This window comes from Paroedura picta, chromosome 4 (assembly GCF_049243985.1).
Source record: "Paroedura picta isolate Pp20150507F chromosome 4, Ppicta_v3.0, whole genome shotgun sequence".
NCBI lineage: Eukaryota > Metazoa > Chordata > Lepidosauria > Squamata > Gekkonidae > Paroedura > Paroedura picta.
The window spans coordinates 9535731-9557473 of record NC_135372.1 but is presented as its reverse complement, the minus strand read 5'-3'; the positions used below and the strand labels follow the sequence as shown (position 1 = coordinate 9557473).

The window sequence follows — 21743 nt, the reverse complement described above, 5'->3', positions numbered from 1 at the left end:
AGGGGATAAGAGGCCAGCTCAGAGACATCATCAATTCCTCCCTAAGTTCGGGGGAGTTTCCTGAGTGGCTAAAGGGGGCAGTGGTTCGCCCTCTCCTAAAAAAAATCAACGCTGGACCCGCAGGACCCTGCCAATTACCGCCCAGTATCGCATCTGGCGTTCCTGGGCAAGGTGGTGGAGCGGGCTGTGGCCGACCAGCTCTCGGCATTCTTGGAGGAAACTTTGGCACTCGATTCATATCAGTCGGGCTTCTGTCCTGGCCACGGGGTGGAGACGGTGTTGGTCACCCTTTTGGATGATCTCCGTCGCCAGCTGGACAGAGGTGGGTCGGCCGTGTTGGTCCTTTTGGACCTATCGGCGGCCTTTGACATCGTGGATCACGACCTTCTGATCCATCGCCTTGCCGGCACGGGGATACGGAGCACAGCCTTGCGCTGGATACGCTCCTTTCTCCAGAACCGGACCCAGAGGGTTGCAGTGGGGGAAGAGTTCTCGCGTCCCTACAGACTCCCCTGTGGGGTACCGCAGGGCTCAGTCCTCTCCCCCACGTTATTCAACATCTTTATGTGCCCTCTGGCCCAACTGGTACGGAGTTTTGGGCTGGGTGCCACCAGTACGCTGATGACACCCAGCTCTATCTCCTCATGGATGGCCGCCCGGACACCCCCCCGGAACCATTCGCCAGATGTTTGGAAGCAGTGACTGAATGGTTCGAGCAGAGTCGCCTGAAACTCAACCCCTCCAAGACGGAGGTTCTGTGGCTGGGAGGCAGAGGGCAGGACCAGGCAGCGCGCTTACCCACCCTGGCAGGAGCGCAGCTTACTTTCACACCCCAGGCCAGGAATTTGGGGGTGACCATCGATACCTCCCTGACTATGGAGGCTCAGGTCAAGAGAGTAGCGGGCCAGGCGTTTTTCTATCTTCGCCAGGCCCGACTACTAGCGCCCTACCTGTCCCCTGACCACTTGGCTACAGTGATCCATGCGGCAGTCACCTCCAGAATAGATTTCTGTAACTCGCTCTACGCCGGCCTACCCTTGTCTCTTATCCGGAAACTCCAGCTGGTGCAAAACGCAGCTGCTCGGGTCCTCACTGGTACACCTTGGAGGGCCCACATCCAGCCAGTGCTGAGGCAGCTGCATTGGTTGCCAATTGCTGCCCGGATCAGGTTCAAGGTTCTGGTTTTGACCTTTAAGGCTATACGCGGGTTGGGACCCACATACCTGAGGGACCGCCTACCGCCCTATATCCCCCGCAGGGCTTTACGCTCAGCGGGGGAGAATCTCCTGATCGTTCCTGGCCCTAGAGAAACGCGCCTGGCCTCGACCAGAGCCAGGGCCTTTTCGGTCCTGGCCCCTACCTGGTGGAATGAGCTCCCGGGTGAGCTGCGGGCCCTGCGGGACTTACCAGCTTTCCGCAGGGCCTGCAAGACGGAGCTCTTCCGCCAGGTTTTTGGTTGAGGCCGGGGTCAGCGAATGAGTGCCAACATTCCCCCCCCCCCAGACCTAGCATCTCCTCCCCACCCTCCCTGCCGCTCTGTTAGCAGGGGTGGGAATAATAAGTGCTGCCATGTTGGGATTGTTTTGAAGTCTTTTAATGGGTATTTTAATGGGGATAGGACTGTTGTGACCCACCACGAGCCTACGTGGAGTGGTGGGAAATAAATCTAATTAATAATAATAATAATAATAATAATAATAATAATAATAATAATAATAATAATAATAATAATAATAATAATAATAGACCAAAGTGGACAAGATACTGACTTCAGCAAGGGCTACCACTTGCCCTCTAGATCCCCTGCCCCTCATGGCTCATCAAAAGGGCACACGCAAGTTAGGGTTCCCCCTCCGTGAGATAAGCAACCTCAACTGCAGACGTCCCAGAGGGGCTGAAGGAGGCAGTGGTCTGGCCTTTGCTGAAGAAACCATCCCTGGATCCTCAGGAACCCGCCAACTACCACCCTTTTTCGTACTTAGCATTTCTAGGGAAGGCGGTAAAAAGAGCAGCTGTGGACCAATTGACAGAATTCCTGGAAGAAGCTTTGGTCTTAGACCCAACCCAGCTTGGATTCCGGCCCAGCCATGGGGTTGAGACAGCACAGGTTGCCCTGATGGACAACCTCCACCATCAGCAGGATTGAAGCTGGTCAGTGCTGCTAATATTACTCGATCTCACGGCAGTGTTTCACACAGAGGATTGTGAGCTACTAGCTCACTGCCTCGCTAACACCAGGATCTGAGGGGCAGCCCTTAAGTGGCTCATCTCTTTCCTCTGGGGTTGCAGAGGGTAGCAATACGAAAAAACCAATCACGCTGCTGGTAACTCCACTATGGGGTGCTACAAGTAACAGCTCTCTTCCCAGTCCTATTTAATATCTTTATGCACCCTCTAGCCCAGCTGATAAGGTGGTTTGGACTGGGATGTCATTAATATGTTGATGACACCCAGCTCTTCCTCATGATGGATGGCCATCCTGACTCACCCTTAAATGTCTGGAAGCAGTGATGAGCTGGCTCAATTAAAGCTGTCTGAAGCTTAATCATGCAAAGATGGAGGTCCCGTGGTTTGCTAGGAAGGGGCCAGGCAAGGAAGCATAACTGCCCAACCTGGATGGGTTGCAACTGCAAGTTGTATGCTCAGCCAGGAAGCTGGGCATGATCTTTGATTCCTCCCTTTCCATGGAGGAACAGATCGCAAAAGTAGGCCAGTTGGCCTTCTTCTACCTACACCAAGCAAAACTATTCATGTCCGACCTGGCCCCAGAACATCTAGCCACAGTGATCCAGGCATCAGTCCCCTCTAGGCTGGATTTCTGCTACTCGCTCTAGGAAGGCCTGCCCTTATCCCTGACCCGGAAGCTCCAACTGGTGCAGAATGTGGCAGGCAGGGTTCTTATGGGATCAGCTTGGAGGGCCCATATTCGGCCCACACTCCAACAGCTGAACTGGCTACCAGTTAACTACCAGATCAGGCTTCCAACACCAATAAACTGGTGATACCTGGCTCCAGGGAAGATTGTCTGTCAACAACTAGAGCCAGAGCTTTCTCAGTTTTGGCCCCCACCTGGTGGAATGAGTTCCCAGAGTACATCAGGGCCCTGCTGGAACTAAAACAGTTCTGCAGGGCCTGCAAAAAGGAGCTCTTCCGCCAGGCATTCAGCCAAGACAAGTGAATAAGCTGCTAATTACCAACCAGAAGCCCCAAACTGCATTAACAGAACTACAGTGCAGGCAGACCAAACTGTTGTTATTGAATACTGTTATTATACTGTTGCTGTTAAGTACCGTTGTTCTATTACACTGTTTGATAAAAGTTCACACTTAAATAATTTTGTATATTGAACTAGGTGCCAAGCCCATTGCATTCAGGAATACAATGGGCACTAGATTAGGGGGGTGGGGTGAAAGAACTCTGCGGATGGCCTCCCCCTTCTCCCAGGACCTGGAAAGGCTGCAGGGAACTCACCAGCAGGGGCACCTTTCACACGGCAGGGATTTGCAGCCTCCGAACCTCGGAGGGAAGTGGAAGTAGGAGGGGTGGTCAGGGGTGGAGAACAGATGACGACTTCTTGGCCCCTAGACAGACAGGCACGCTGGTTGGAAAAGGAGGCACTCAGGGGCAGGACAGCTGCCCTGAGTGGGTGTTAAGCACTGAGCCATGTTAAGTCATGAGACACGCTCCTTCTGCAAGGCCTTACCAGAAATATTATGTGAAACAGATGTTAATTGTACTGCATATGAGAGTTATAATGTAAACTGCCCTGAGTTGAAAGGGAGGGTGGTATATAAATATAATAATTAATTAAAATGTCTAAGGATTCACGTCATTTGCTCGATGAAATTGGCCTCTTGACCTAAATATGCTCCTGCTGCAATAATCTTTTAAGATGTCACAATACTTTTGTTTGTTTTTTTATATCCTCAAAGGGAACATAATTTGAGTTTATCTAAAAGAAGATTTAAACTTTGAGAGAGAAGCTAAGCAGTGGAGATAAGGGCTAATTAATTGTCCATCTTCATACCCTTGACTTTAAAAAGTACCTCCATAGAACTCAAAAACCACCCACACTTTGTTCCGAAACAAGAAAATATAGCCACAATGTTCGTTCTGTCATATTGAGCATAAGGTCCTACAGGCCACGTCAAAGGTCTACCTGGTTCAGTAGCTTGTTTCCCAGTGACATGCCCTTGGAAGGTCCATTTGCCAGCAAACAAGAGTCTCGAGCAATTGAAGAAGAGTTGGTTCTTATATGCTGCTTTTCTCTACCCGAAGGAGTCTCAGAGCGGCTTATATTTGCCTTCCCTTCCTCGTCCCACAACAGACCCCCTGTGAGGTAGGTGAGGCTGAGAGAGCCCTGATATTACTGAAGAAGAGTTGGTTCTTATATGCCGCTTTTCTCTACCCAAAGGAGTCTCAAAAGTGGCTTCCAATCACCTTTCCTTTCCTCTCTCCAAAACAAACATCCTGTGAGGTGGGTGAGGCTGAGAGAGCCCAGATATTCCTGCTCGGTCAGAACAGTTTTATCAGTGCTGTGGGGAGCCCAAGGTCACCCATCTGGCTGCATGTGGAGGAGCACAGAATCAAACCCGGCTTGCCAGATTAGAAGTCCTCCCTCCTAACCACTGCACCAAGCAGGCTCTCAGTTGCCTGTTGCTGTCTCCCACTCTTGCATTTGGCAGTTAGAGAAAACTCAAAATATGAAAGTTCCATTTAACCATCAAAACTAACAGCCATTTGCTCAAAACATTGTTTCCAGCAGACAAGGAAGCAGAATTTTGGAGCAGATTATGTCTTCAAGCAGGAATTTAGTCATCAGAGTCACTGGCTGGAGAGTGCTTTAGATTTCTAAACAGTTTGTGTCTTCATCATAAAGTTCACAATAAAGTAATGCATGGTCAACCGTCTCCACTACATTAGCAGTACAAAGTAATAGTGGAAAGACAGAGGACAGGGTAACTTCCTGTCAATGACTTTAGATCTTTATCAGAATCAGGAAGAAGTGTCTTCTCTGCATCTCAATGTCCATGAGTAGTTGATGAACCACAAATTTGACCCTATGCAGTCTCATCTCCATCAGTTGTTCTAAATCTAAGCTGATCATGGAAGTTTGAAAGTTATCCTGGGAGATCATGGCAGATTATGCTTGTCTGTAGTCTTCTGTCTACGGCTGCAGGACTCCAAGTTCCATTATTATGGAAGAAGAAAGGGCTCTTCACATTCCACATACAATGCATAATTTTATAAGGTCTATGTCATGTCCCCAACTGAAATCACCTTTTTTCTAAGCTGAAATGTTCCAAGCTACTCAGCCTTTTACCATAGGTTGCATTTTGGTTGCATTATCCTAGTCTGATAATATCCTCTTTGAGTTGTACATGAGACAAACATGGTTTTCTGATCTAAGAATTGTCAGAACATGCTACAATTTTCAAGATTCCCTGAGATTTAGAACTGCAAAAACCCTGAAATTATGGTGGCACCTGTCCCTCTTTTTCTGGATTCAAGCTCTGATTTAGAAAATTTTGCATGACAGTTCTTCCCAAGAGAAATGATTGGAAAAACTTTTAAGAACCAGCATTAGCCAAAAAAGCTGGTATGTCTGACAACTGTTTCATCCATCAGGTTTTCTGATTGATACCTCTTGCCACAGCAAGCAAAATGACAACCAAATGAGCTAAATGAAGTTTTATTTGTTCACAAAACATCTCATTACATCTTTCCATCAAAGGGAGAAAACAATGGTATCGTGTCTTTTCTAGGAGGTCAGTGTTCAGTGGATTTCGAAGTTTCACAGACAAAACAGCTTGGCCTGCAGGTAAGAGAAAAAATATTGAAGCAAGCAGTTGGGGTGCTGATGAATGTGTTACGTTTAGCAATACCAGAATAGCCAGGGCCTCAAACCAATATCCTAATCTAATTAGTGCTTCCATTCACAGGAACCTTCAGAAGTCACATCTGAAATCAACTACCAACTATCCCATAATTTTCCTTAAATTACCAATGGTCCAATAATTCCTTGTAAACTGTTAACTCCAGCATAAAACTCCCATTCCTACTACACATATCCTTTGTGCTCTAGAATCAGTTTAGCTCAATTCCTTGTTTTGGAATACTAGCTTTGAGAAGCTTTGTTGCTACTTTCTCTGCCATGGAATGTTCATAAGCATACTCACTCTTGGGAGGGAGAAAACATGGATACACATTGCTTTTTAAAGAGCAGAGCAAAAGAGAAGCAACTAAAAAGGAATTTTCATACCAGGGGACAGAAGAGAGGGTTTCCTGGGATAGGTATATGGATAGATTGGAGGTCTATGGGACAATGGAAGCTAGGTGTGGTTAGCTGGCAGAAGTCAAGGAGACAATTTTGTGTATCAGTCCAGAAATCAGTGCTGTGTATCAGGCCAACACATCTTTATCAGAGGAAGGTCCTTACCTCTCATAAAGGCAGCTGCTGCTCAGTCATCCTTTTTAAACTTGCCATTGATGTAGGGAACATAGTCTAGGATCAGCCTCCAGTCTGTGGCCCAAACCAGCCCAATAGCACCCACTGTACCCCACGTGGCCATCGTAGGGACCCTGCAGGATGAACACCATGGTGAATCATTGTCAGTATTTCAGTTCTCTAGGAGACAATGCAAATCTCCTCTATTACTCCCCCCAAATTTTGAACTTGTGTGGGTGGGGTACCCTGGCCTGGATCAGGGGTAGTCAACCTGTGGTCCTCCATATGTCCATGGACTGCAACTCCCATGAGCCCCTGCCAGCGTTTGCTGGCAGGGGCTCATGGGAATTGTAGTCCATGGACATCTGGAGGACCACAGGTTGACTACCCCTGGCCTGGATGGTCCAGCACCCAGCAAAATCTCTTCAGATCTCAGAAACTAAGCTGATTTTGTCCTGGTTAGTATGTGGACAGGAGATCTTAAGTCCGCAGTTGTGATGCAGAGGAAGGCAATGGCAAGCCACCTCTGAACCTCACTTGCCCTGAAAACCCTCTGGGGTCACCATAAATCAGCTACAACTTGAGGACACTTTCAACCACCATGGGTGGAGTGGGAGAATGAGGGGGAGGTTAAACTTTAAGGCAACAGCACTACAATTGCAGGCAAAGGAAACTGAGGTATTCTGGAATGGATGAGAAGGCTTAAATGAGGAATATGCAATTGAGTTTTGTGTGAAAAAATGGGAAGCCAGAGCTCATCGTCTCCCAGAGTTTCAAAAGAAACAAGTGTGTAGGTAAGCTTAATGGGGAGACAACTTAATTGGGAGGTACAACTAGACAGAGAAAAGGGGCTAATTTTGACCAATGATATAAAGGTAAAGGTATCCCCTGTGCAAGCACCGAGTCATGTCTGACCCTTGGGGTGACGCCCTCCAGCGTTTTCATGGCAGACTCAATACGGGGTGGTTTGCCAGTGCCTTCCCCAGTCATTACCGTTTACCCCCCAGCAAGCTGGGTACTCATTTCACAGACCTCGGAAGGATGGAAGGCTGAGTCAACCTTGAGCCAGCTGCTGGGATTGAACTCCCAGCCTCATGGGCAAAGCTTTCAGACGGCTGCCTTACCACTCTGCGCCACAAGAGGCCAATGATATAGACACCTCATAAAAGAAGACAGGGTCAAGTGGGTAGCCATGTTGGTCTGAAGTAGCCCAACAAAAATAGAGTCCAAGAGCACCTTGAAGGCCAACAAAGCTTTATTTGTGAGCTGTTGAGTGTAAGCACTCTTCCTCAGACTAATGAACAACCATCATAACTGTGTAGCTATAAGGTAAAAGCAAATAAGGTAAAAAGCAAACTGTGTCATAATATCCAAATTAAGCCATATGATAATTCCTTGCTAAAACAGCTAATCGGTGCTTTTAAGTTCAGTTGTAGTTCACAAAAACATTGGAGAAATAAAACTGTCTATGTCAGTAATTATGGTAGTTGTAAAAAGAAATACTAGTTGCTGGCCCCATCCATCTCCACCCAAGCACGGAACCATCCCTGTAAGTGACAAAGAAGATAGAGGTAAGCAAGAAAATACCAGCCTCCCAAAAACAGAAGAAATCAAAGCAAATCAAACCAAGGTAATAGATTTGCACTGAACAAACAGTTTACAGGCATACCTGGTTAAATGGATTATATATGGTGGTCTATACTACTCCAAGTAGAACCCTGTGGGTCATGTGAATGCTTATGCTATGTGTCAGTTATTTCTGGGGGTTCCAGAACTCTACAATCCTAATGCCTTGGTTACTGAATGTCTCGTGTTTTTCATTGTATGTAACCCTCCTGGAGTGTGTGAGAGAGGCAGACTATAATGTAAAAAAATAAAAATAGAAAGGGGGTAAAGTTGCATAGAGGAGCCCCCACCCCTGTGAGTGGGAAGGAACATGCAATTGCTGGGAGAAAGGGATAGGCTGTACAAGCAACTGTACAAGGGCTAGAACGTAAAACTTAGATCTTTAAGACACAGATCCAAATTTGTATTTAAGCACGTCAAGGGTGCTGGGTGGTTTTTGGGCCAGATGCCATTTCTGGGTTGCTGTGAGCAGGAAAACAAACAAATAGAAGGGGGACAAGCCTTCCTTGTGCTCCGTGGAGACAGAGATGGAGAAAAAGTTATAGAGAGCGCAGCTCTATGATGAAGGCGCAGCCCCACAAGCCCCCCGCCTTCGGGGAGGGCGGTATATAAATCTAAATAAATAAATAAATAAACAACGGCTCCTCTCGGGTGTTAGGCAAGCCACATTCCGCTTCAGCCCCCTCTACCTGCTTTAGAATCCCCGGCAGCGCCGGCCTCAGCAGAGCTACACCCTTCCTGGCTCACTGCAAGCAAAGGCATTGCATAATAATCCTTGTTATTCCAGAGAGGGTCTCACTTTAGGAGAGCGCCTGGAAAGACGCGTCCCGCAAGAAAGTAACGGGTCGGGGGACAAAAAGGGAAGGAGGGAGAAGCGATACTCCTATGAACAAGGAGAGGGAGATGCAAAAAAAGGCGCTCCGGGCTGGAAGCCCCAACCAAGGGAGACCCAGCCTTGCAAGAAGCCCGTCATTAGAGCGACGCAGAAGAGATGGGGAAGCCCTTGCAGGAAGCGCTCCAGACAGGGGGACCCTCCCTTTTAAGCGTCTTAAAAAGAATCCTCTACCCACCAGGTGCGCAAAAGCTGTATGTAGCGAGGGCCCACGTATTTACTGATCATCCTTCCCGGCCACCGTCGACCTCCGCTTAAAGTCACCTTAAGAAGCGCGTCGCTGCTGGCGCAGGCGCCCCAACGCTGCTGAAGGCGCTCGGCTTCCTTCCTGGCTGAACTAGGCGTGCGCTTGCGCCGCAGGCGTAGTTTCAACGGGCGGTCCGGAAGACCCTGCGGAAGGGGGCTTTTCTTAGCTCCGACGATAAATGAGGTTGTCTACTGTAGTGCCTGATTTGACTATTGGAGAAACAAAGTTTTCTGCCCCCCACGTGGGATTAAAATCAGCCAAGGGATCTCCCCCCGCTACAGATGCTGCGTATAGTGGTATTTTAAAGGCGAGATACAGGCCAGCTGGTTTAAAACAAGACTGCGACCCTTGACTTCTACAATTTGCAAGCCGATGTCTCACCCCATCAGCAAATCCGGCTGTTACCTACACTTGCAAAGCACGACTTTTCTGTTTGCAGACCGCACCCTTAATCCTACTTGCAGATGAACCCAAAAATCTTTTTTTGTACATTGCAACCATATTACCTTGTATAAAAGTCTTGGTTTTATTTTATTTTTGTTGCTTTGTGTGTGTGTGTGTGTGGGGGGGGGGTCCACTGGGATTTTCGTGCTTACCTCTCTCTTCTATGTGAGGTGACTATATCCTTTGCCAAAATAAGCCCTGAAAGAGAGAAGAAAGGTGCTAGAGCCCCTGACATTCCAAGATCAAGAAATAGGGTCTGTACATCACCAGCAGGGCAAGAAAGAACTATTCCTTTCTCCCATCAAAGTTCCATAGGACAACTCTCTTGAGCAGCAGAAGCGAGGGGGGGGGGAGGAAACTAGTGACAAAATAATTCCCTCTCCCCCCCAAAAAAAACAAAGTTAACAATTCAAAGTAGCTAAAAGTAGCAGTTAACCCAGATAGACAGAAAGACCTTGCATACCAAGGAATGGTTACATAATATGCTTATGATGAAAAAAATTTAAAGGGAAAATACCAACATATTAAGAGGATGTAACATGATGTGCACTACATCTGGTATTTTGATTGTTAGGATTAATCACATGTTTCTTAGCCACATAATTAGTCTCCTGTTTTCCTTGTTATAACAAGGGTGATCAACTTTTAGTCAAGGAATTTCTTCTAAGAAGATCTAAGAATCCAGTCCCACTACAGGCAGGTGTCCTTTCTCAATAAAGACCAGTTTAAACCTTAGATTAATAACAAAATTCTACAAATTCTACATGAACAGCTATGCCTGATACACAGGGGGCATTCGCAAGTCTCCAAAGAAATGGAAGAAGAAGGTGGTCCTGGACCTCAGTTACAGAGCTTATCCAGAACACAGGAACCAAATAAAAGGAGAAATAGAAATTCCCCTGGAATCATTTTTGCTTTATTAAGTGCCAGTTTAGAAGAACAGTTGGTTCTTATATGCTGCGTTTCTCTACCCGAAGGAGTCTCAAAGGGGCTTCCAACTGCCTTCCCTTTCCTCTCCCCACAACAGAGACCCTGTGAGGGAGGTGAGGCTGAGAGAGCCCTGAGATTACTGAAGAAGAAGAGTTGGTTCTTATATAAGGTGACCAGATTGTCCCACTTTTGGAGGGACATCTGGGGGTACCTGGCAAATTGTACTCATGTTGCAAGTAAAATATATATATTACAATACTATTTTTGTGTTCTATGCATTCTATGAAACTTTTTGCTGCTCCATATATACCAAATTTTTAATCAAGAACCCCCCCCCCCGGTCAATGGTGTCCCGCTTTACCAATGTTAAAATCTGGTCACCTTATATGCTGTTTTTCTCTACCCCAAGGAGTCTCAAAGCGTCTTCCAATCACCTTCCCTTTCCTGTCCCCACAACAGACACCCTGTGAGGGAGGTGAGGCTGAGAGAGCCCCGATATTACTGTTCCATCAGAACAGCTTTATCAGTGCTGTGGCAAGCCCAAGGCCATCCAGCTGGCTGCATGTGGAGGAGGAGCAGGGAATCAAGCCCGGCTGCCAGATTAGAAGTCTGTGCTCCTAACCACTACACCAAGCTGGTGAATGTTCCAAGACAAAGCAAAAAAATTTAAAATGTGTCTATTTTGTCTCATTTTATATTCAGTTATTCTCTTGTGGGCCCAATATAAATGGGAACTTGAGAAAATTACTGGCATAAGGGATCACAGCGGGGCAGAGAGGGGTGGGCCCAACAGCCCCCCCCCAGCCGGCTCCCTGGCCACCTCAGGGCTTTTGCCGATTGGAGGGAAGGCTCCCGGTCCGGCAGAAGGCCTCCGCCCACCCGCCTTGCTGCTTGTGAGCTCGGGGCTTCTGCCGGGCCCCCCACCACCCGCCCATGCTATTATTCAATCAAAGTTAATCAACTATGGTTGAATAATAGCATGGGGCCCCCCTTGTGGCCCATCCAGCACAGGGAGTCTCCCATGAGCACAATGTTTTTTAAGAGTCCCAGCTTCTCCCACAAATCACATTCCGTTGACTTCTGAAGGTTCTCCAGCATGGCAGAAAACACTCCAGTCGCACCTCCCATCTTGTTTTATTTAGCATGCTGGTGAAAATGTTTCAATTGCTTAATAAAGCTGCTTGTGTCTGGGATCCCTTTTGGATCCGCCCCTCCTTGGTCTGTTTGGCATACCCACCTGTGCTGAATTAGCCCTTTGTACCAAAGTAGGCTGTCATCCATGAAGACTTATGCCTCAACCATAAGTCCTGAAGGCTTCACTTCAAAAAGGTGGACAAAACTGAGAGGGTGCACAGGAGAGTGACAAGTAGGACCTGTGCCCTATGAAGAAAGGCTGAGGGGCTAGGGAATGTTGAGAGGGGATATGATGGCTCTCTTTAAATATTTGAAAAGTAACTTGGAAGAAGGCAGGGAGCAGTTCCTTTTGGCAGCAGGGGAGAGGACTTGGAATAATGGGTTTAAACTATGAGTAGAATGGTACCAGCTATTCAAGAATAAATTTCCGAGTTCAGCAGTGGGATGGGCTGCCTGAGGAGGTGGTGAGCACCCCCTCACTGGTGGTCTTCAAGCAGCGACTGGACAGATACTTATCATGGCTGCTTTAAGATGATCCTGCATTGAGCAGGAGGTTGGACTAGACGGTCTGGATTGCCCTTTCCAATTGTTATGATTCTGTGGACCATGTTTCAGTCATTTGTACCCTTACCTGGGCATAAGACCTTCAAACAGCATCGGGATCAGATTCCAAATAGATGTGCATAGGATCAGGCTGTCCATGGGCAAAGAAGTAGGTATCAAAAACAGAAGCGTTCACTAACAAATTCGAAAGTTGCCACCGTTGAGCAAATAAATCCAAGGGAGAAGTTGTCTTGAAGCAGGAATTTATGTGGATAAGACATGAAGCTTTGAGCTCAATAGAAATGGGGAGTGCTTGCAACAGAAAGGGACTGTATTCAATGTGCAAGCTCCTCAGCTGCTAGTTCTCCCCTCCCACCCTGACTGGATATTTCAAACTTTTGAATGGATTTGGTTTCCTCTGGGCTTTTACTGTGAAATGGGCCAAGTTTCTCTTGGATTACTTTTTTGAACTAGACTTGGTAATAACTCTCCTTCCTTTTGCTGCCAGTGGAGACCAATGAAGAAGAAGAAGAAGAAGAGTTGGTTCTTATATGCCGCTTTTCCCTACCCGAAGGAGGCTCAAAGTGGCTTACAGTCACCTTCCCTTTACTCTCTGGGTGAGGCTGAGAGAGCCCTGATATCACTGCTCGGTCAGAACAGCTTTATCAAGGCTAGCCCAAGGTCACCCAGCTGGCTGCATGTGGGAGAGTGCAGAATCGAACCCGGCATGCCAGATTAGAAGTCCACACTCCTAACCACTACACCAAACTGGCTCTCAATGTGCCACAAAGTCAGTTCTGGCTTACTAATATTTCCAAGGCTACAGGTATGTTTGAATATCACAAGATTCTTTGCTTTTTACTCTATTTCTGTAAGCCAGCAAGAGCTCCCCCTTCCACTTAAAAAGACAGGATATTAGTATTTTAAATAAAGTAAATATTTACTTTTCTTGCAAAACAGCAGTGCAGTTAATCCTTTAGCCTAGAACAAGGCTGTTTTCAGAAACCCATGAGATAAACTATGAAAACTAAATTTGCCATGCTGTGATGTATCTAAAACGTCAACCCTCCTGAACTTAGTGCCCCTCCTCACAAAACAGAGAAGGTCACTACCCCCAGGCCTGGCAATCCAACAGGGGATACTAGATTTTTAGCATGCCTTCCTTTTTACAGTCACTTACTTACTTACATCATGTGATCAAACTCACTAGAAAATCATTAATGCTCGGCATGGTCAGCAGCAAAAGGAAAGGTGGTCGCCAAAGGATCCGCTGGCTCGACACGACATATGGATGACATAATCATCACCTTTTTACAGAGCTCAGAACAAAGCTCCCCCCCTCGTCTATTTGTTCTTGACAAGTCTTTGAGATCAGATGGGTGTCATTGAGCCAGAATTGCCCACCAAGCAACAGGGCAGAGTGGGGACTTAGAATCATGGAGTAGGGTCATCTAGTCCAACCCCCTGCACTATGCAGGACACTCACAATCCTATAGCTCATCCATTGTAACCTGCCACCTCCTTGGATCTTCACAGAATCAGCCCCTCCATCAGATGGCTAGCCAGCGTCTGTTGTAAAATTTCCAAAGATGGAGAACCCACCACTTCTCAAGGAAGCCTATTCCACTGAGAAACTGCTCTGTCAGGAACTTCTTCCAGAGGTTTAGACAGAATTCCTTTTGCATTAATTTCATCCCATTGGATCTGGTCCAACCCTCTAAGGCAACAGAAAACAACTGTGCTCCATCCTCTATATGGCAGCCTTTTAGATACTTGAAGATGGTTATCAGATCCTCTCTCAGTTGTCTTCTCTCCAGGCTAAACAGACAAAGCTTCTCCAATCTTTCTTCATATGTGTTGGTCTCCAAACCCCTCACCATCTTTGTTACCCTCCTCTAGACACGCTTCAATTTGTCTATATCCCTCTTTAACTGGGGTGCCCAAAACTGAACACAGTACTCCAAGTGAAGCTGAACCAGAGCAGAGTAAAGCAGGACCATCACCTCCTGCAATCTGGACATGATACTCTGCTTGATACAGTCCAAGGAGACAGGGTCTCCTTGTCAACATCCAACACCTTGAGAACAGGGTAAGGGAGACATGCTCTGACTTGCTTCATTTATATCCCGCCTATCCTCACAACTTATTTATTTATATTTATATACCACTGCTCTCAAATGTCTCACAGTGGTTTACAAAATTCATGAATACAATAAAATCCTGTAAAAACACATTAAAACATAATTAAAACAGAATATCAAGATGACAGAATAATAAATATATAACCCATTTCCCTCCCCTGCCATTCAGCATGGTTCTATCAATCTCTATCTGGGAGCAAGAAACTTAGTTAGTTTCAGCTAGAGATTCACAGCTGACAACACCGGGAACCGCTCTGGCCTCAACCATACGCCTGGTGGAAGAGCTCCATCTTGCAGGCCCTGCAGAAAAGGGTAGGCCCGCATAGAGCGAGTTACAGTAGTCTAGTCTGGAAGTGACAGTTGCAGGGATCACTGCTGCCAAGTGTTCAGAGGGCAGGTAGGGCGCTAGTAGCCATGCTTGGCGCAGATGAAAAAACACCGTTCAGGCTACTTTTGTGACCTGAGCCTCCATGGAAAAGCAGGCATCAAAGGTCACGCCCAAGTTCCTGGCTTCTGGTGCATCCCATCCAGGCATGGGAGATGCGCTTCCTGATCCTGCCCCCTTCTACCCAGCCACAGGACCTCCGTCTTGGAGGGGCTGAGTTTCAGGCGACTCTGCCCAAGCCATCCAACCACTGGTTCTAAACATCTAGCAAATATATCCAGGGCGGGGGGGGGGGGGGGGAGTCCAGCCAGCCGTCCATTAGGAAGTAGAGCTGGGTGTGAGGTAGATTAGGCTGAAAGTGTGTGACTAGCCCAAGGTCACCCAGCAAGCTTCCGTGGAAGAGCAGGGATTTGAACTAGTCTGATTCCCAGGTGAGGCCAATCTCACCAGTCCTTGAAAGCTACGTGGGGCTGGCTCAGGTTAGTTTTTGCATGGCAAGACCACCTATAGCAGGGGTCTTCAACCCCCGGTCCGCGGCCCGGTACCGGGCCGCTAAGGCCATGGTACTGGGCCGCCAGTGGCCACGCCTGCCTTCCCCCCCCGTAGCGAGAGGGGGGGGAAGAGGCAGGCGCGGCCGCTGGTACGCCAGCGACGCAAACGCACACACGCGGAGCTGCTGCGCATGCGTGTTTGTGCCCCCTGCTGGCGAAAACGCGCATGCGCGTTAGTGCCACCAAGTGGCGAAAACGTGCACGTGCGGCAACTGCGCGTGTACGTTTACGTGCAGCTGCTGTGGCCAGGCAGCCGGCTTTCTCCCACCCTCGGAGGTGGTCCCCGACTACAAGAAGGTTGGGGACCGCTAACCTATAGGAAGACCAGAGTTGCTATGCAGAGGCAGGGGATATATGTGTAGCTACCATGTTTGGGTCTGTCCATCTTATGGATTCCCTACCGAGGGAAGTATTTGAAAGGTTGTCACTTGGAGGAGGGCAGGATGCTGTTCCCGTTGGCTGCAGAGGAGAGGACACGCAGTAATGGGTTTAAACTTCAAGTACAACGATATAGGCTAGATATCAGGAAAAACATTTTCACAGTCAGAGTAGTTCAGCAGTGGAATAGGCTGCCTAAGGAGGTGGTGAGCTCCCCCCTCACTGGCAGTCTTCAAGCAAAGGTTGGATACACACTTTTCTTGGATGCTTTAGGATGCTTGAGGCTGATCCTGCACTGAGCAGGGGGTTGGACTAGATGGCCTGCATGGCCCCTTCCAACTCTATGATTCTATGATTCTATGATTCTAGGGCTCCCTGAAGCCTGGAGGTTCAAAAGGTTGAAAACTGCTGGTGTATCTATAGATCTATTTGATCAGAGTTGTGTGTTTTGAGGCACCACCGGCTTTGTTATACACTTGTTGACTGCTTTTGAAAAGTGGCCACAGAATAAGATGTTGGTCACATGCCCCATTTCCCCCTTGTCCTTCCTCCCAAGGAGCTTTCGGAAGTCAGGCAGAGTTTACCTCCTTGCTCCTTTCTCTCTACACAGCTGCCAAGGTAGGTTAAGCAGAGGACGTGCAGCTTTCTTTGGGAGGAAGGGCAAACACACACACACACACACACACACACACAAGTTTAGTACAAGGTAAACCCTTTATTACAACTTTTTTTTCATTGATAGGTATACAACATCTGAAAGACAGATACAGGGAGGGGGGGAAGGGAAAAAGTAATATTGTTATAAAATGTCACATTTATTGCTACATTACTGTTATATACAGGACAGTTCTCAAAATTCTACTTTTAAAAAAGTTAAGGATTATTTAAAAATTCCAAATAATCCAGCCAGCTGTTTTTTTTCTTGACACTTGTATAAAATTATTATTTTTTTAAAAAAATGAACACAATCCATATCTTGAGGCACTCGGAAACACAATTTTAACCCCGTGCTCCCCCTCCCTCCCCAGAAATTCTGATTCAGTCCAAAAAAAATGTTTCTCTTTCTATCCTGCCCCCCTCCTCCCTACCCCAAAAACCTTTTCTTTTTTTATTGGGGGATAGGCATACATATATATATATATATTTATACTATATATATATTTTTCAAAACTATAATGTGTATCTGGATTTTTAATAACAAGGATCTTGGCCAGTTACGTACAGCTGGACTTACATTTAGGCAGCAAAACACCAAGGGCCACAATCCAGCCAGAAGTTAGGCATGTCTGAAATCTCATTAAAACAACGGGATTTACATGTAAATTGCAACTCAATGGTTTTAACGAGACTTTGTCATAACTCACTTTAGCTGGATTGGGGCTACCTCCCCCCCTCCCGAAAAAGCAAAGACTATTTTTAAATTTTTATATAAAAAGCCCCATTAAAAACAAAAAAACCCCCTCAAAACATCCAAAAGGGCTACAAAATAGGCAACACCCCAACTCCTAAAAAAATATAGTTTAATGGGAATCAAGTTACATTTTGTTCTCTGCATTGCTTGAACCCCATTTTTAAAAAACAAAACAAAACAAAAATTTGTCTTCCCACAATGCTGTCCCTTCCTAAGACATTTTTTTTTGCTGGAAATCCCTTTTTTTTTTGTCTAAGACTCTTCCCCTTCTACCCAAACAAAAATAAATATCCCAAGATTCTCTGGGACACATCTACATTATAAACTTCAATGGGTTTCAAACCATGTCCAGCTATTGCTGCCACCAAAATAGGACATTGGGGGGGCTGCAGCTGTGAGGCGGTGACTTTGGGAGGGAAGGGCCCCTCTTTCCAGCCCCCAGATGCATCTGCCAGGGTTCTTTGAGAAAAAGCCATGAATTGGAAAAGCCACGGTTTGAGACTGGTTTAAAATTCCTAGCGTAGACATGCCCTAAGCAAGACGAGCTTTCCCACCGCTGCTCGACAGAACAGAAATATTGCCACAGAACTAAGAAAAGGAACCATTTGGAAGCAAAAATAAAGAAGCCTTTATCTTTTTTATTGAAATTTGAAATAAGAAATTTGGGGGCCATCCAGCTCTCTACTTTACAGAGCTTCGTCTGTGGGTGAGGGGGATGGGCGGGTGGAGAGATCCCTCCCTGGAGTTTCCCTCCTTGGGTTAGGGATGCCCACTCCACAAATTCTGCTTGAGCCCAGGTCCACCCTGCCCCGATCTCTCCTTGCTCTGCCAACAAGTTTGGGAAATCCGTGGAGTCAAAAGGGTAGGAGTCAAAACTGTGGCACAGGCAGTTATTTTCTCCCTTTTCTTCAGCAACATTACTTCCCCGCCAGGCACCTACACACAAAAGGGGAATTAACACTCTTTGTTGGCCAGGGGACCGAGTCAGAGGAAGCGCCAGGGATGGAGGAGAGACATCCAGTGGCTCAGCTAGGCCAGCCCGTGAGGCATTCTTGGCCCAAAGGAGGCCTGGCCCATCAAAAGGCAGTTACTCTTCCCAGTTACTGTTTGGCCCATGAAATTGCAACGTTGAGTTTGTCAGGTTCAACAAAATGCAAGGCTCTTCCCACTCATGTTTCTCTGGATGTCAGAGGGGAGATTCTCTGCGAGGGGGATCGAAGTGGCGTCTCCCCAAAGGATCCTCTAGGACGACCTCCCCCCTCCCAGCCCCAATGCAAAAATCTGAGCTGGGACCTCACGATTTGAAATTTGAAATCCACAGAGCCTGTCAACCTGGACCAAATCTTCCAAAATGACACACAGTTTGGCGGTACCGGAGGAGAGACCTGCGTAGGCTGAAGTATCCATGTTGGATCATGGACTCGACTTCCCCGCCCCCCCATTGCCTTCAGTAGTGCAACTGGCATGGAAGCAGAGGGATAGGACAGTTACCCCACTTTCTGTCTCCCAAGATTGGCAGGGGACGGTCTGTCCGAACAGCAGTTGGAGGGTAGCTCCGTGAGGGTCTGGAGAGGCGAAGAGACATTTAGCCAGCCTGTAGGGACACTCCTGAGCTCCTGAGGAGTTCCAAGTGGCTGAGGAAGCACGATTTCTTAACAGCCCCGGAAGAGGGATGCACGGACGTAGATCCATCGTAGGGGAGGGGGGTCCTGTGTTTCCAAATGTGGCTTCGCACCGAAAGCATCTTCTCTTCCCAAACATCTGAGGCCTCCTGTTCAGCTTCTCCTTTGCTTGCTGGATGAAGCATTTTGTTCATCTTCCTTTTGTGCCCCCATGTCCTGCCCCACCCCCCCGGTCTTTGTTCTAGCCATAGCTTTCCTTTCTCTTTTCCTTACCAGTTGTCTACACTGCTTTAAAATAAGCAGTCTTCCATCTCTGGAATGCCTTTTTAAAGGCGTCTTCTGCATACCCCTACTCCATCCATGGTACTGTGTATATCCCCCTTCCCATGTCAGCATCTTGATATATTGATTTTGAAGTCCTTGTGACATCCTCACAGTTCTAAAGGAACTGACGGTTATTATTTATTTTTCTCCTTGCAGTCACCTTTGGCTTCTTAGGAAAAGGGTCGCAAAAATCTCTGGGGTGGAAATAGAAATGTAAGACTTTCAGGAATTCCTCTGGGACAAATCCCTGGGATAGGATCCTCTGTCACACTGTGCTTCTTCTCCCCATTTCCCCCCCCCCCTAAAAAAGATGTTATCAACACAATCTGAATTGCTTTTCTCAACATGGAAGTTGTGAGCCAAACGGAAATAGTTATCCATCTGCCTGGCTTAATTTCGCGTGAGTGGCTTTTGTGGAGGCAAATGTGATTGCTCCCCCTCCCCCTCTTTCAGACATCCAGTCTCTCAATACAATTTTTAATATTTCGGGTTGATCTTCTTTGAAAAAAAAATAACTACAAACATTACCTATAGAAACAGCAGCAGAAAAAAAAAATAACCAAAAGGATGGGGAACAAAAAAACCCACTTTTGTACACGTTTTTTTTTGTCTTTGCTTACAAAACATAGATGCAAAAGAAGCTAATTTAAAAAAAAAAAAACCAAAAAAGGCATTGCTATGTTTGTTCTACTTTTCTTTTTTTAAAAAAATTATCGTTAACTAATGTTCTTTCTTTAAAAAAAAAAAAATTACGCGTAGGCACAATTCTTCTGCTGGCCTTTTGTGAACAAGCCATTTTGTATATAACGCTCCCCCCCCTCCCCGATGCCCCCTCCGTAAATTCAAGATATGCATTGACTGTTCCAGAATATACACTTTAAGGCAATCTTTGCTGTTGGTTTTTGATAAAGTTGCTCCTTTCCTTGTTGTCCACCCTTCCTTTCCCTCTTTAAAAAAAGTCCCTTTGAGCGTGCTGAAGATCCATTGCTGGACGTCAGTATTAACAGGGCTACAGTTTCTGGTGTGGACCATGGGGCGGGACCCGGCCTTCCCTTCTTCCTACAGACTCTGCTCCGAGAAGAAGAAAAGAATCCTCTAGAGAGAAAGACAAGGGGTGGGGATAGTGGAAGAGCAAACAAACACAGAGGTCTTGAACCTTGGCACACACAAACTTAACTGCAGGTCGTTCTGCATACAAGTTTCTGCAGCAGCCACCATGGGAAGTAAAACTGATCCCCATGGGGCGTAGCAAAGCCCCCCTTCCCCAAAAAGGAAGAGCAGACAGATTCATTGTTATGGTGCTTCACATCTATAAAGGAAACAGGATCATAGCCTATGCTGCTGTTTGCTGACTATATTTCCTCGCTTGTATCGAATTACTTTCTACTTTGGTCATTCCATTTTATGATATGCGTCTGAGAATGCCTTTTTTTGGTCATTATTTCTAATTTCTGTGATCCTGCTGCTACGGTTTTGTTTCTTGGAAGTCTCATGTTACTGGGTTATGCTGTATAATCTACCACGCCTCTCAGTAAGAAAGGCAGGCTGGGCAAGGTGGACCATTGGTCCAATCTGGCAATATTCTTGTTAGGATGTTATCGTCTAGGACAGTGGTCCCCAACCTTTTTATCACCGGGGACCGGTCAATGTTTAACAATTTTACTGAGGCCCGGGTGTGGAGGGGGTGTCTTTTGCCAAGGGACGTCGTGACTGTCACCGGAGTCCCTGCTCCGCTTGCTTTCCCACCAGCACCCCTGACTTCCTGCCGCCCGCTGAGGGGTGCTGCCAGCAGCAGCTGCGCAGTGCCACGCTAAGGGGGAGCCCCAGCCATGGTGGCCGCTGGAGAACACCAAAGGTGAGCCGGCGGCAGAGTGGAAGGGCAGCCCCTGAGGCAGAAGCCAGAGAGGATGACGAGGAGGAGCCGCAGCCCGGTACCGACTGATCCACAGACTGGTACCGGTCCCCGGACCAGAGGTTAGGGACCACTGGTCTAGGAAACCCAGAAGTAGGGCAGGAAGGCAACAGGCCTGCTCTGCTGCCAAAACTCAGGATCTCATACTGACATTTAAACCACCTCTCTATACAGAGGAGCTTTCTTTTGGTTAATACACGAGAAGGCATACTCTTGGCCCTGGACAGAATGGTGGTCCTTGATTATTTTGGGCGGAGGGGGGCCCTGCTGCCCCGCTAGCTCTTCTGGCATCCAAGAAGCTGGTGGGGGTGCGTGGAGGTAAGGAGGCTGGCCAGAATGATAGCCACCCATGGCAGAGGTTGGTGGTGCCGCCTGCCGCCGGCCAGAAGAGTGGGCACCTGCTGTGGGTGCTGCCAGCACTTCTTCTTGCCCTGCATGGCGGGGAAGAACATCTGATTAGCCATCAGTGGGGGAGGGCCCTTCCAGTGAGGGCCAATCAGAAGCCCCCTGGTACTTCCTGACAGCGCGCCAGCTCTTCTGGGTGGCCCTCGGGGAGGGGGGGGATGGCCATCATTGGAAGTACTCTGCATGTTTTATTAGGCATGGCTTGGGAGCTTAGGTATTCTTGGGAGCTTAATGTTTTATGATTACCTTTCCATCAGCCTGGTCTCATTGCTATCCTACACTGTACTATTTATTATACGTGTGCTTATTGTTTATTTGACCCCTGACGAAGGGTTGAAACGCATTTGGTC

General features: G+C 47.3%; 2 protein-coding genes across 15 annotated transcripts in view; both read right to left on the bottom strand.

Moving 5' to 3' along the window:
* Window positions 1-5676: 5676 nt before the first annotated feature.
* Window positions 5677-9333, bottom strand: UQCR11 (ubiquinol-cytochrome c reductase, complex III subunit XI). The gene is made up of 3 exons (XM_077331759.1): window positions 9145-9333; window positions 6440-6582; window positions 5677-5815 (listed from the first exon to the last, which is right to left on the bottom strand). Exons 1-2 carry the CDS (start codon window positions 9192-9194, stop codon window positions 6462-6464), a joined length of 171 nt encoding a protein of 56 aa, XP_077187874.1. The 5' UTR covers window positions 9195-9333; the 3' UTR covers window positions 5677-5815; window positions 6440-6461.
* A 7081-nt stretch (window positions 9334-16414) lies between these two features.
* The window catches only part of TCF3 (transcription factor 3), a 112220-nt gene continuing 106891 nt past the window's right edge, over window positions 16415-21743 (bottom strand). For 13 of the 14 annotated variants that reach the window (XM_077331748.1, XM_077331750.1, XM_077331751.1 and 10 more), the window contains exon 20: window positions 16415-20171. The gene's annotated coding sequence lies outside the window, so the exon portion shown is untranslated. The remainder of the gene's footprint in view (window positions 20172-21743) is intronic. The other variant, XM_077331744.1, reaches the window with a different exon arrangement.

What these genes read in the sequence shown, in the direction of transcription:
- UQCR11 (XM_077331759.1), bottom strand. Translation starts at nt 9,194, where the DNA reads ATGATCAGTAAATACGTGGGCCCTCGCTACATACAGCTTTTGCGCACC. An exon ending in ATACAGCTTTTGCGCACCTG is followed by an intron (nt 6,583 to 9,144) that starts GTGGGTAGAGGA and finishes TTCATCCTGCAG; the next exon opens with GGTCCCTACGATGGCCACGT.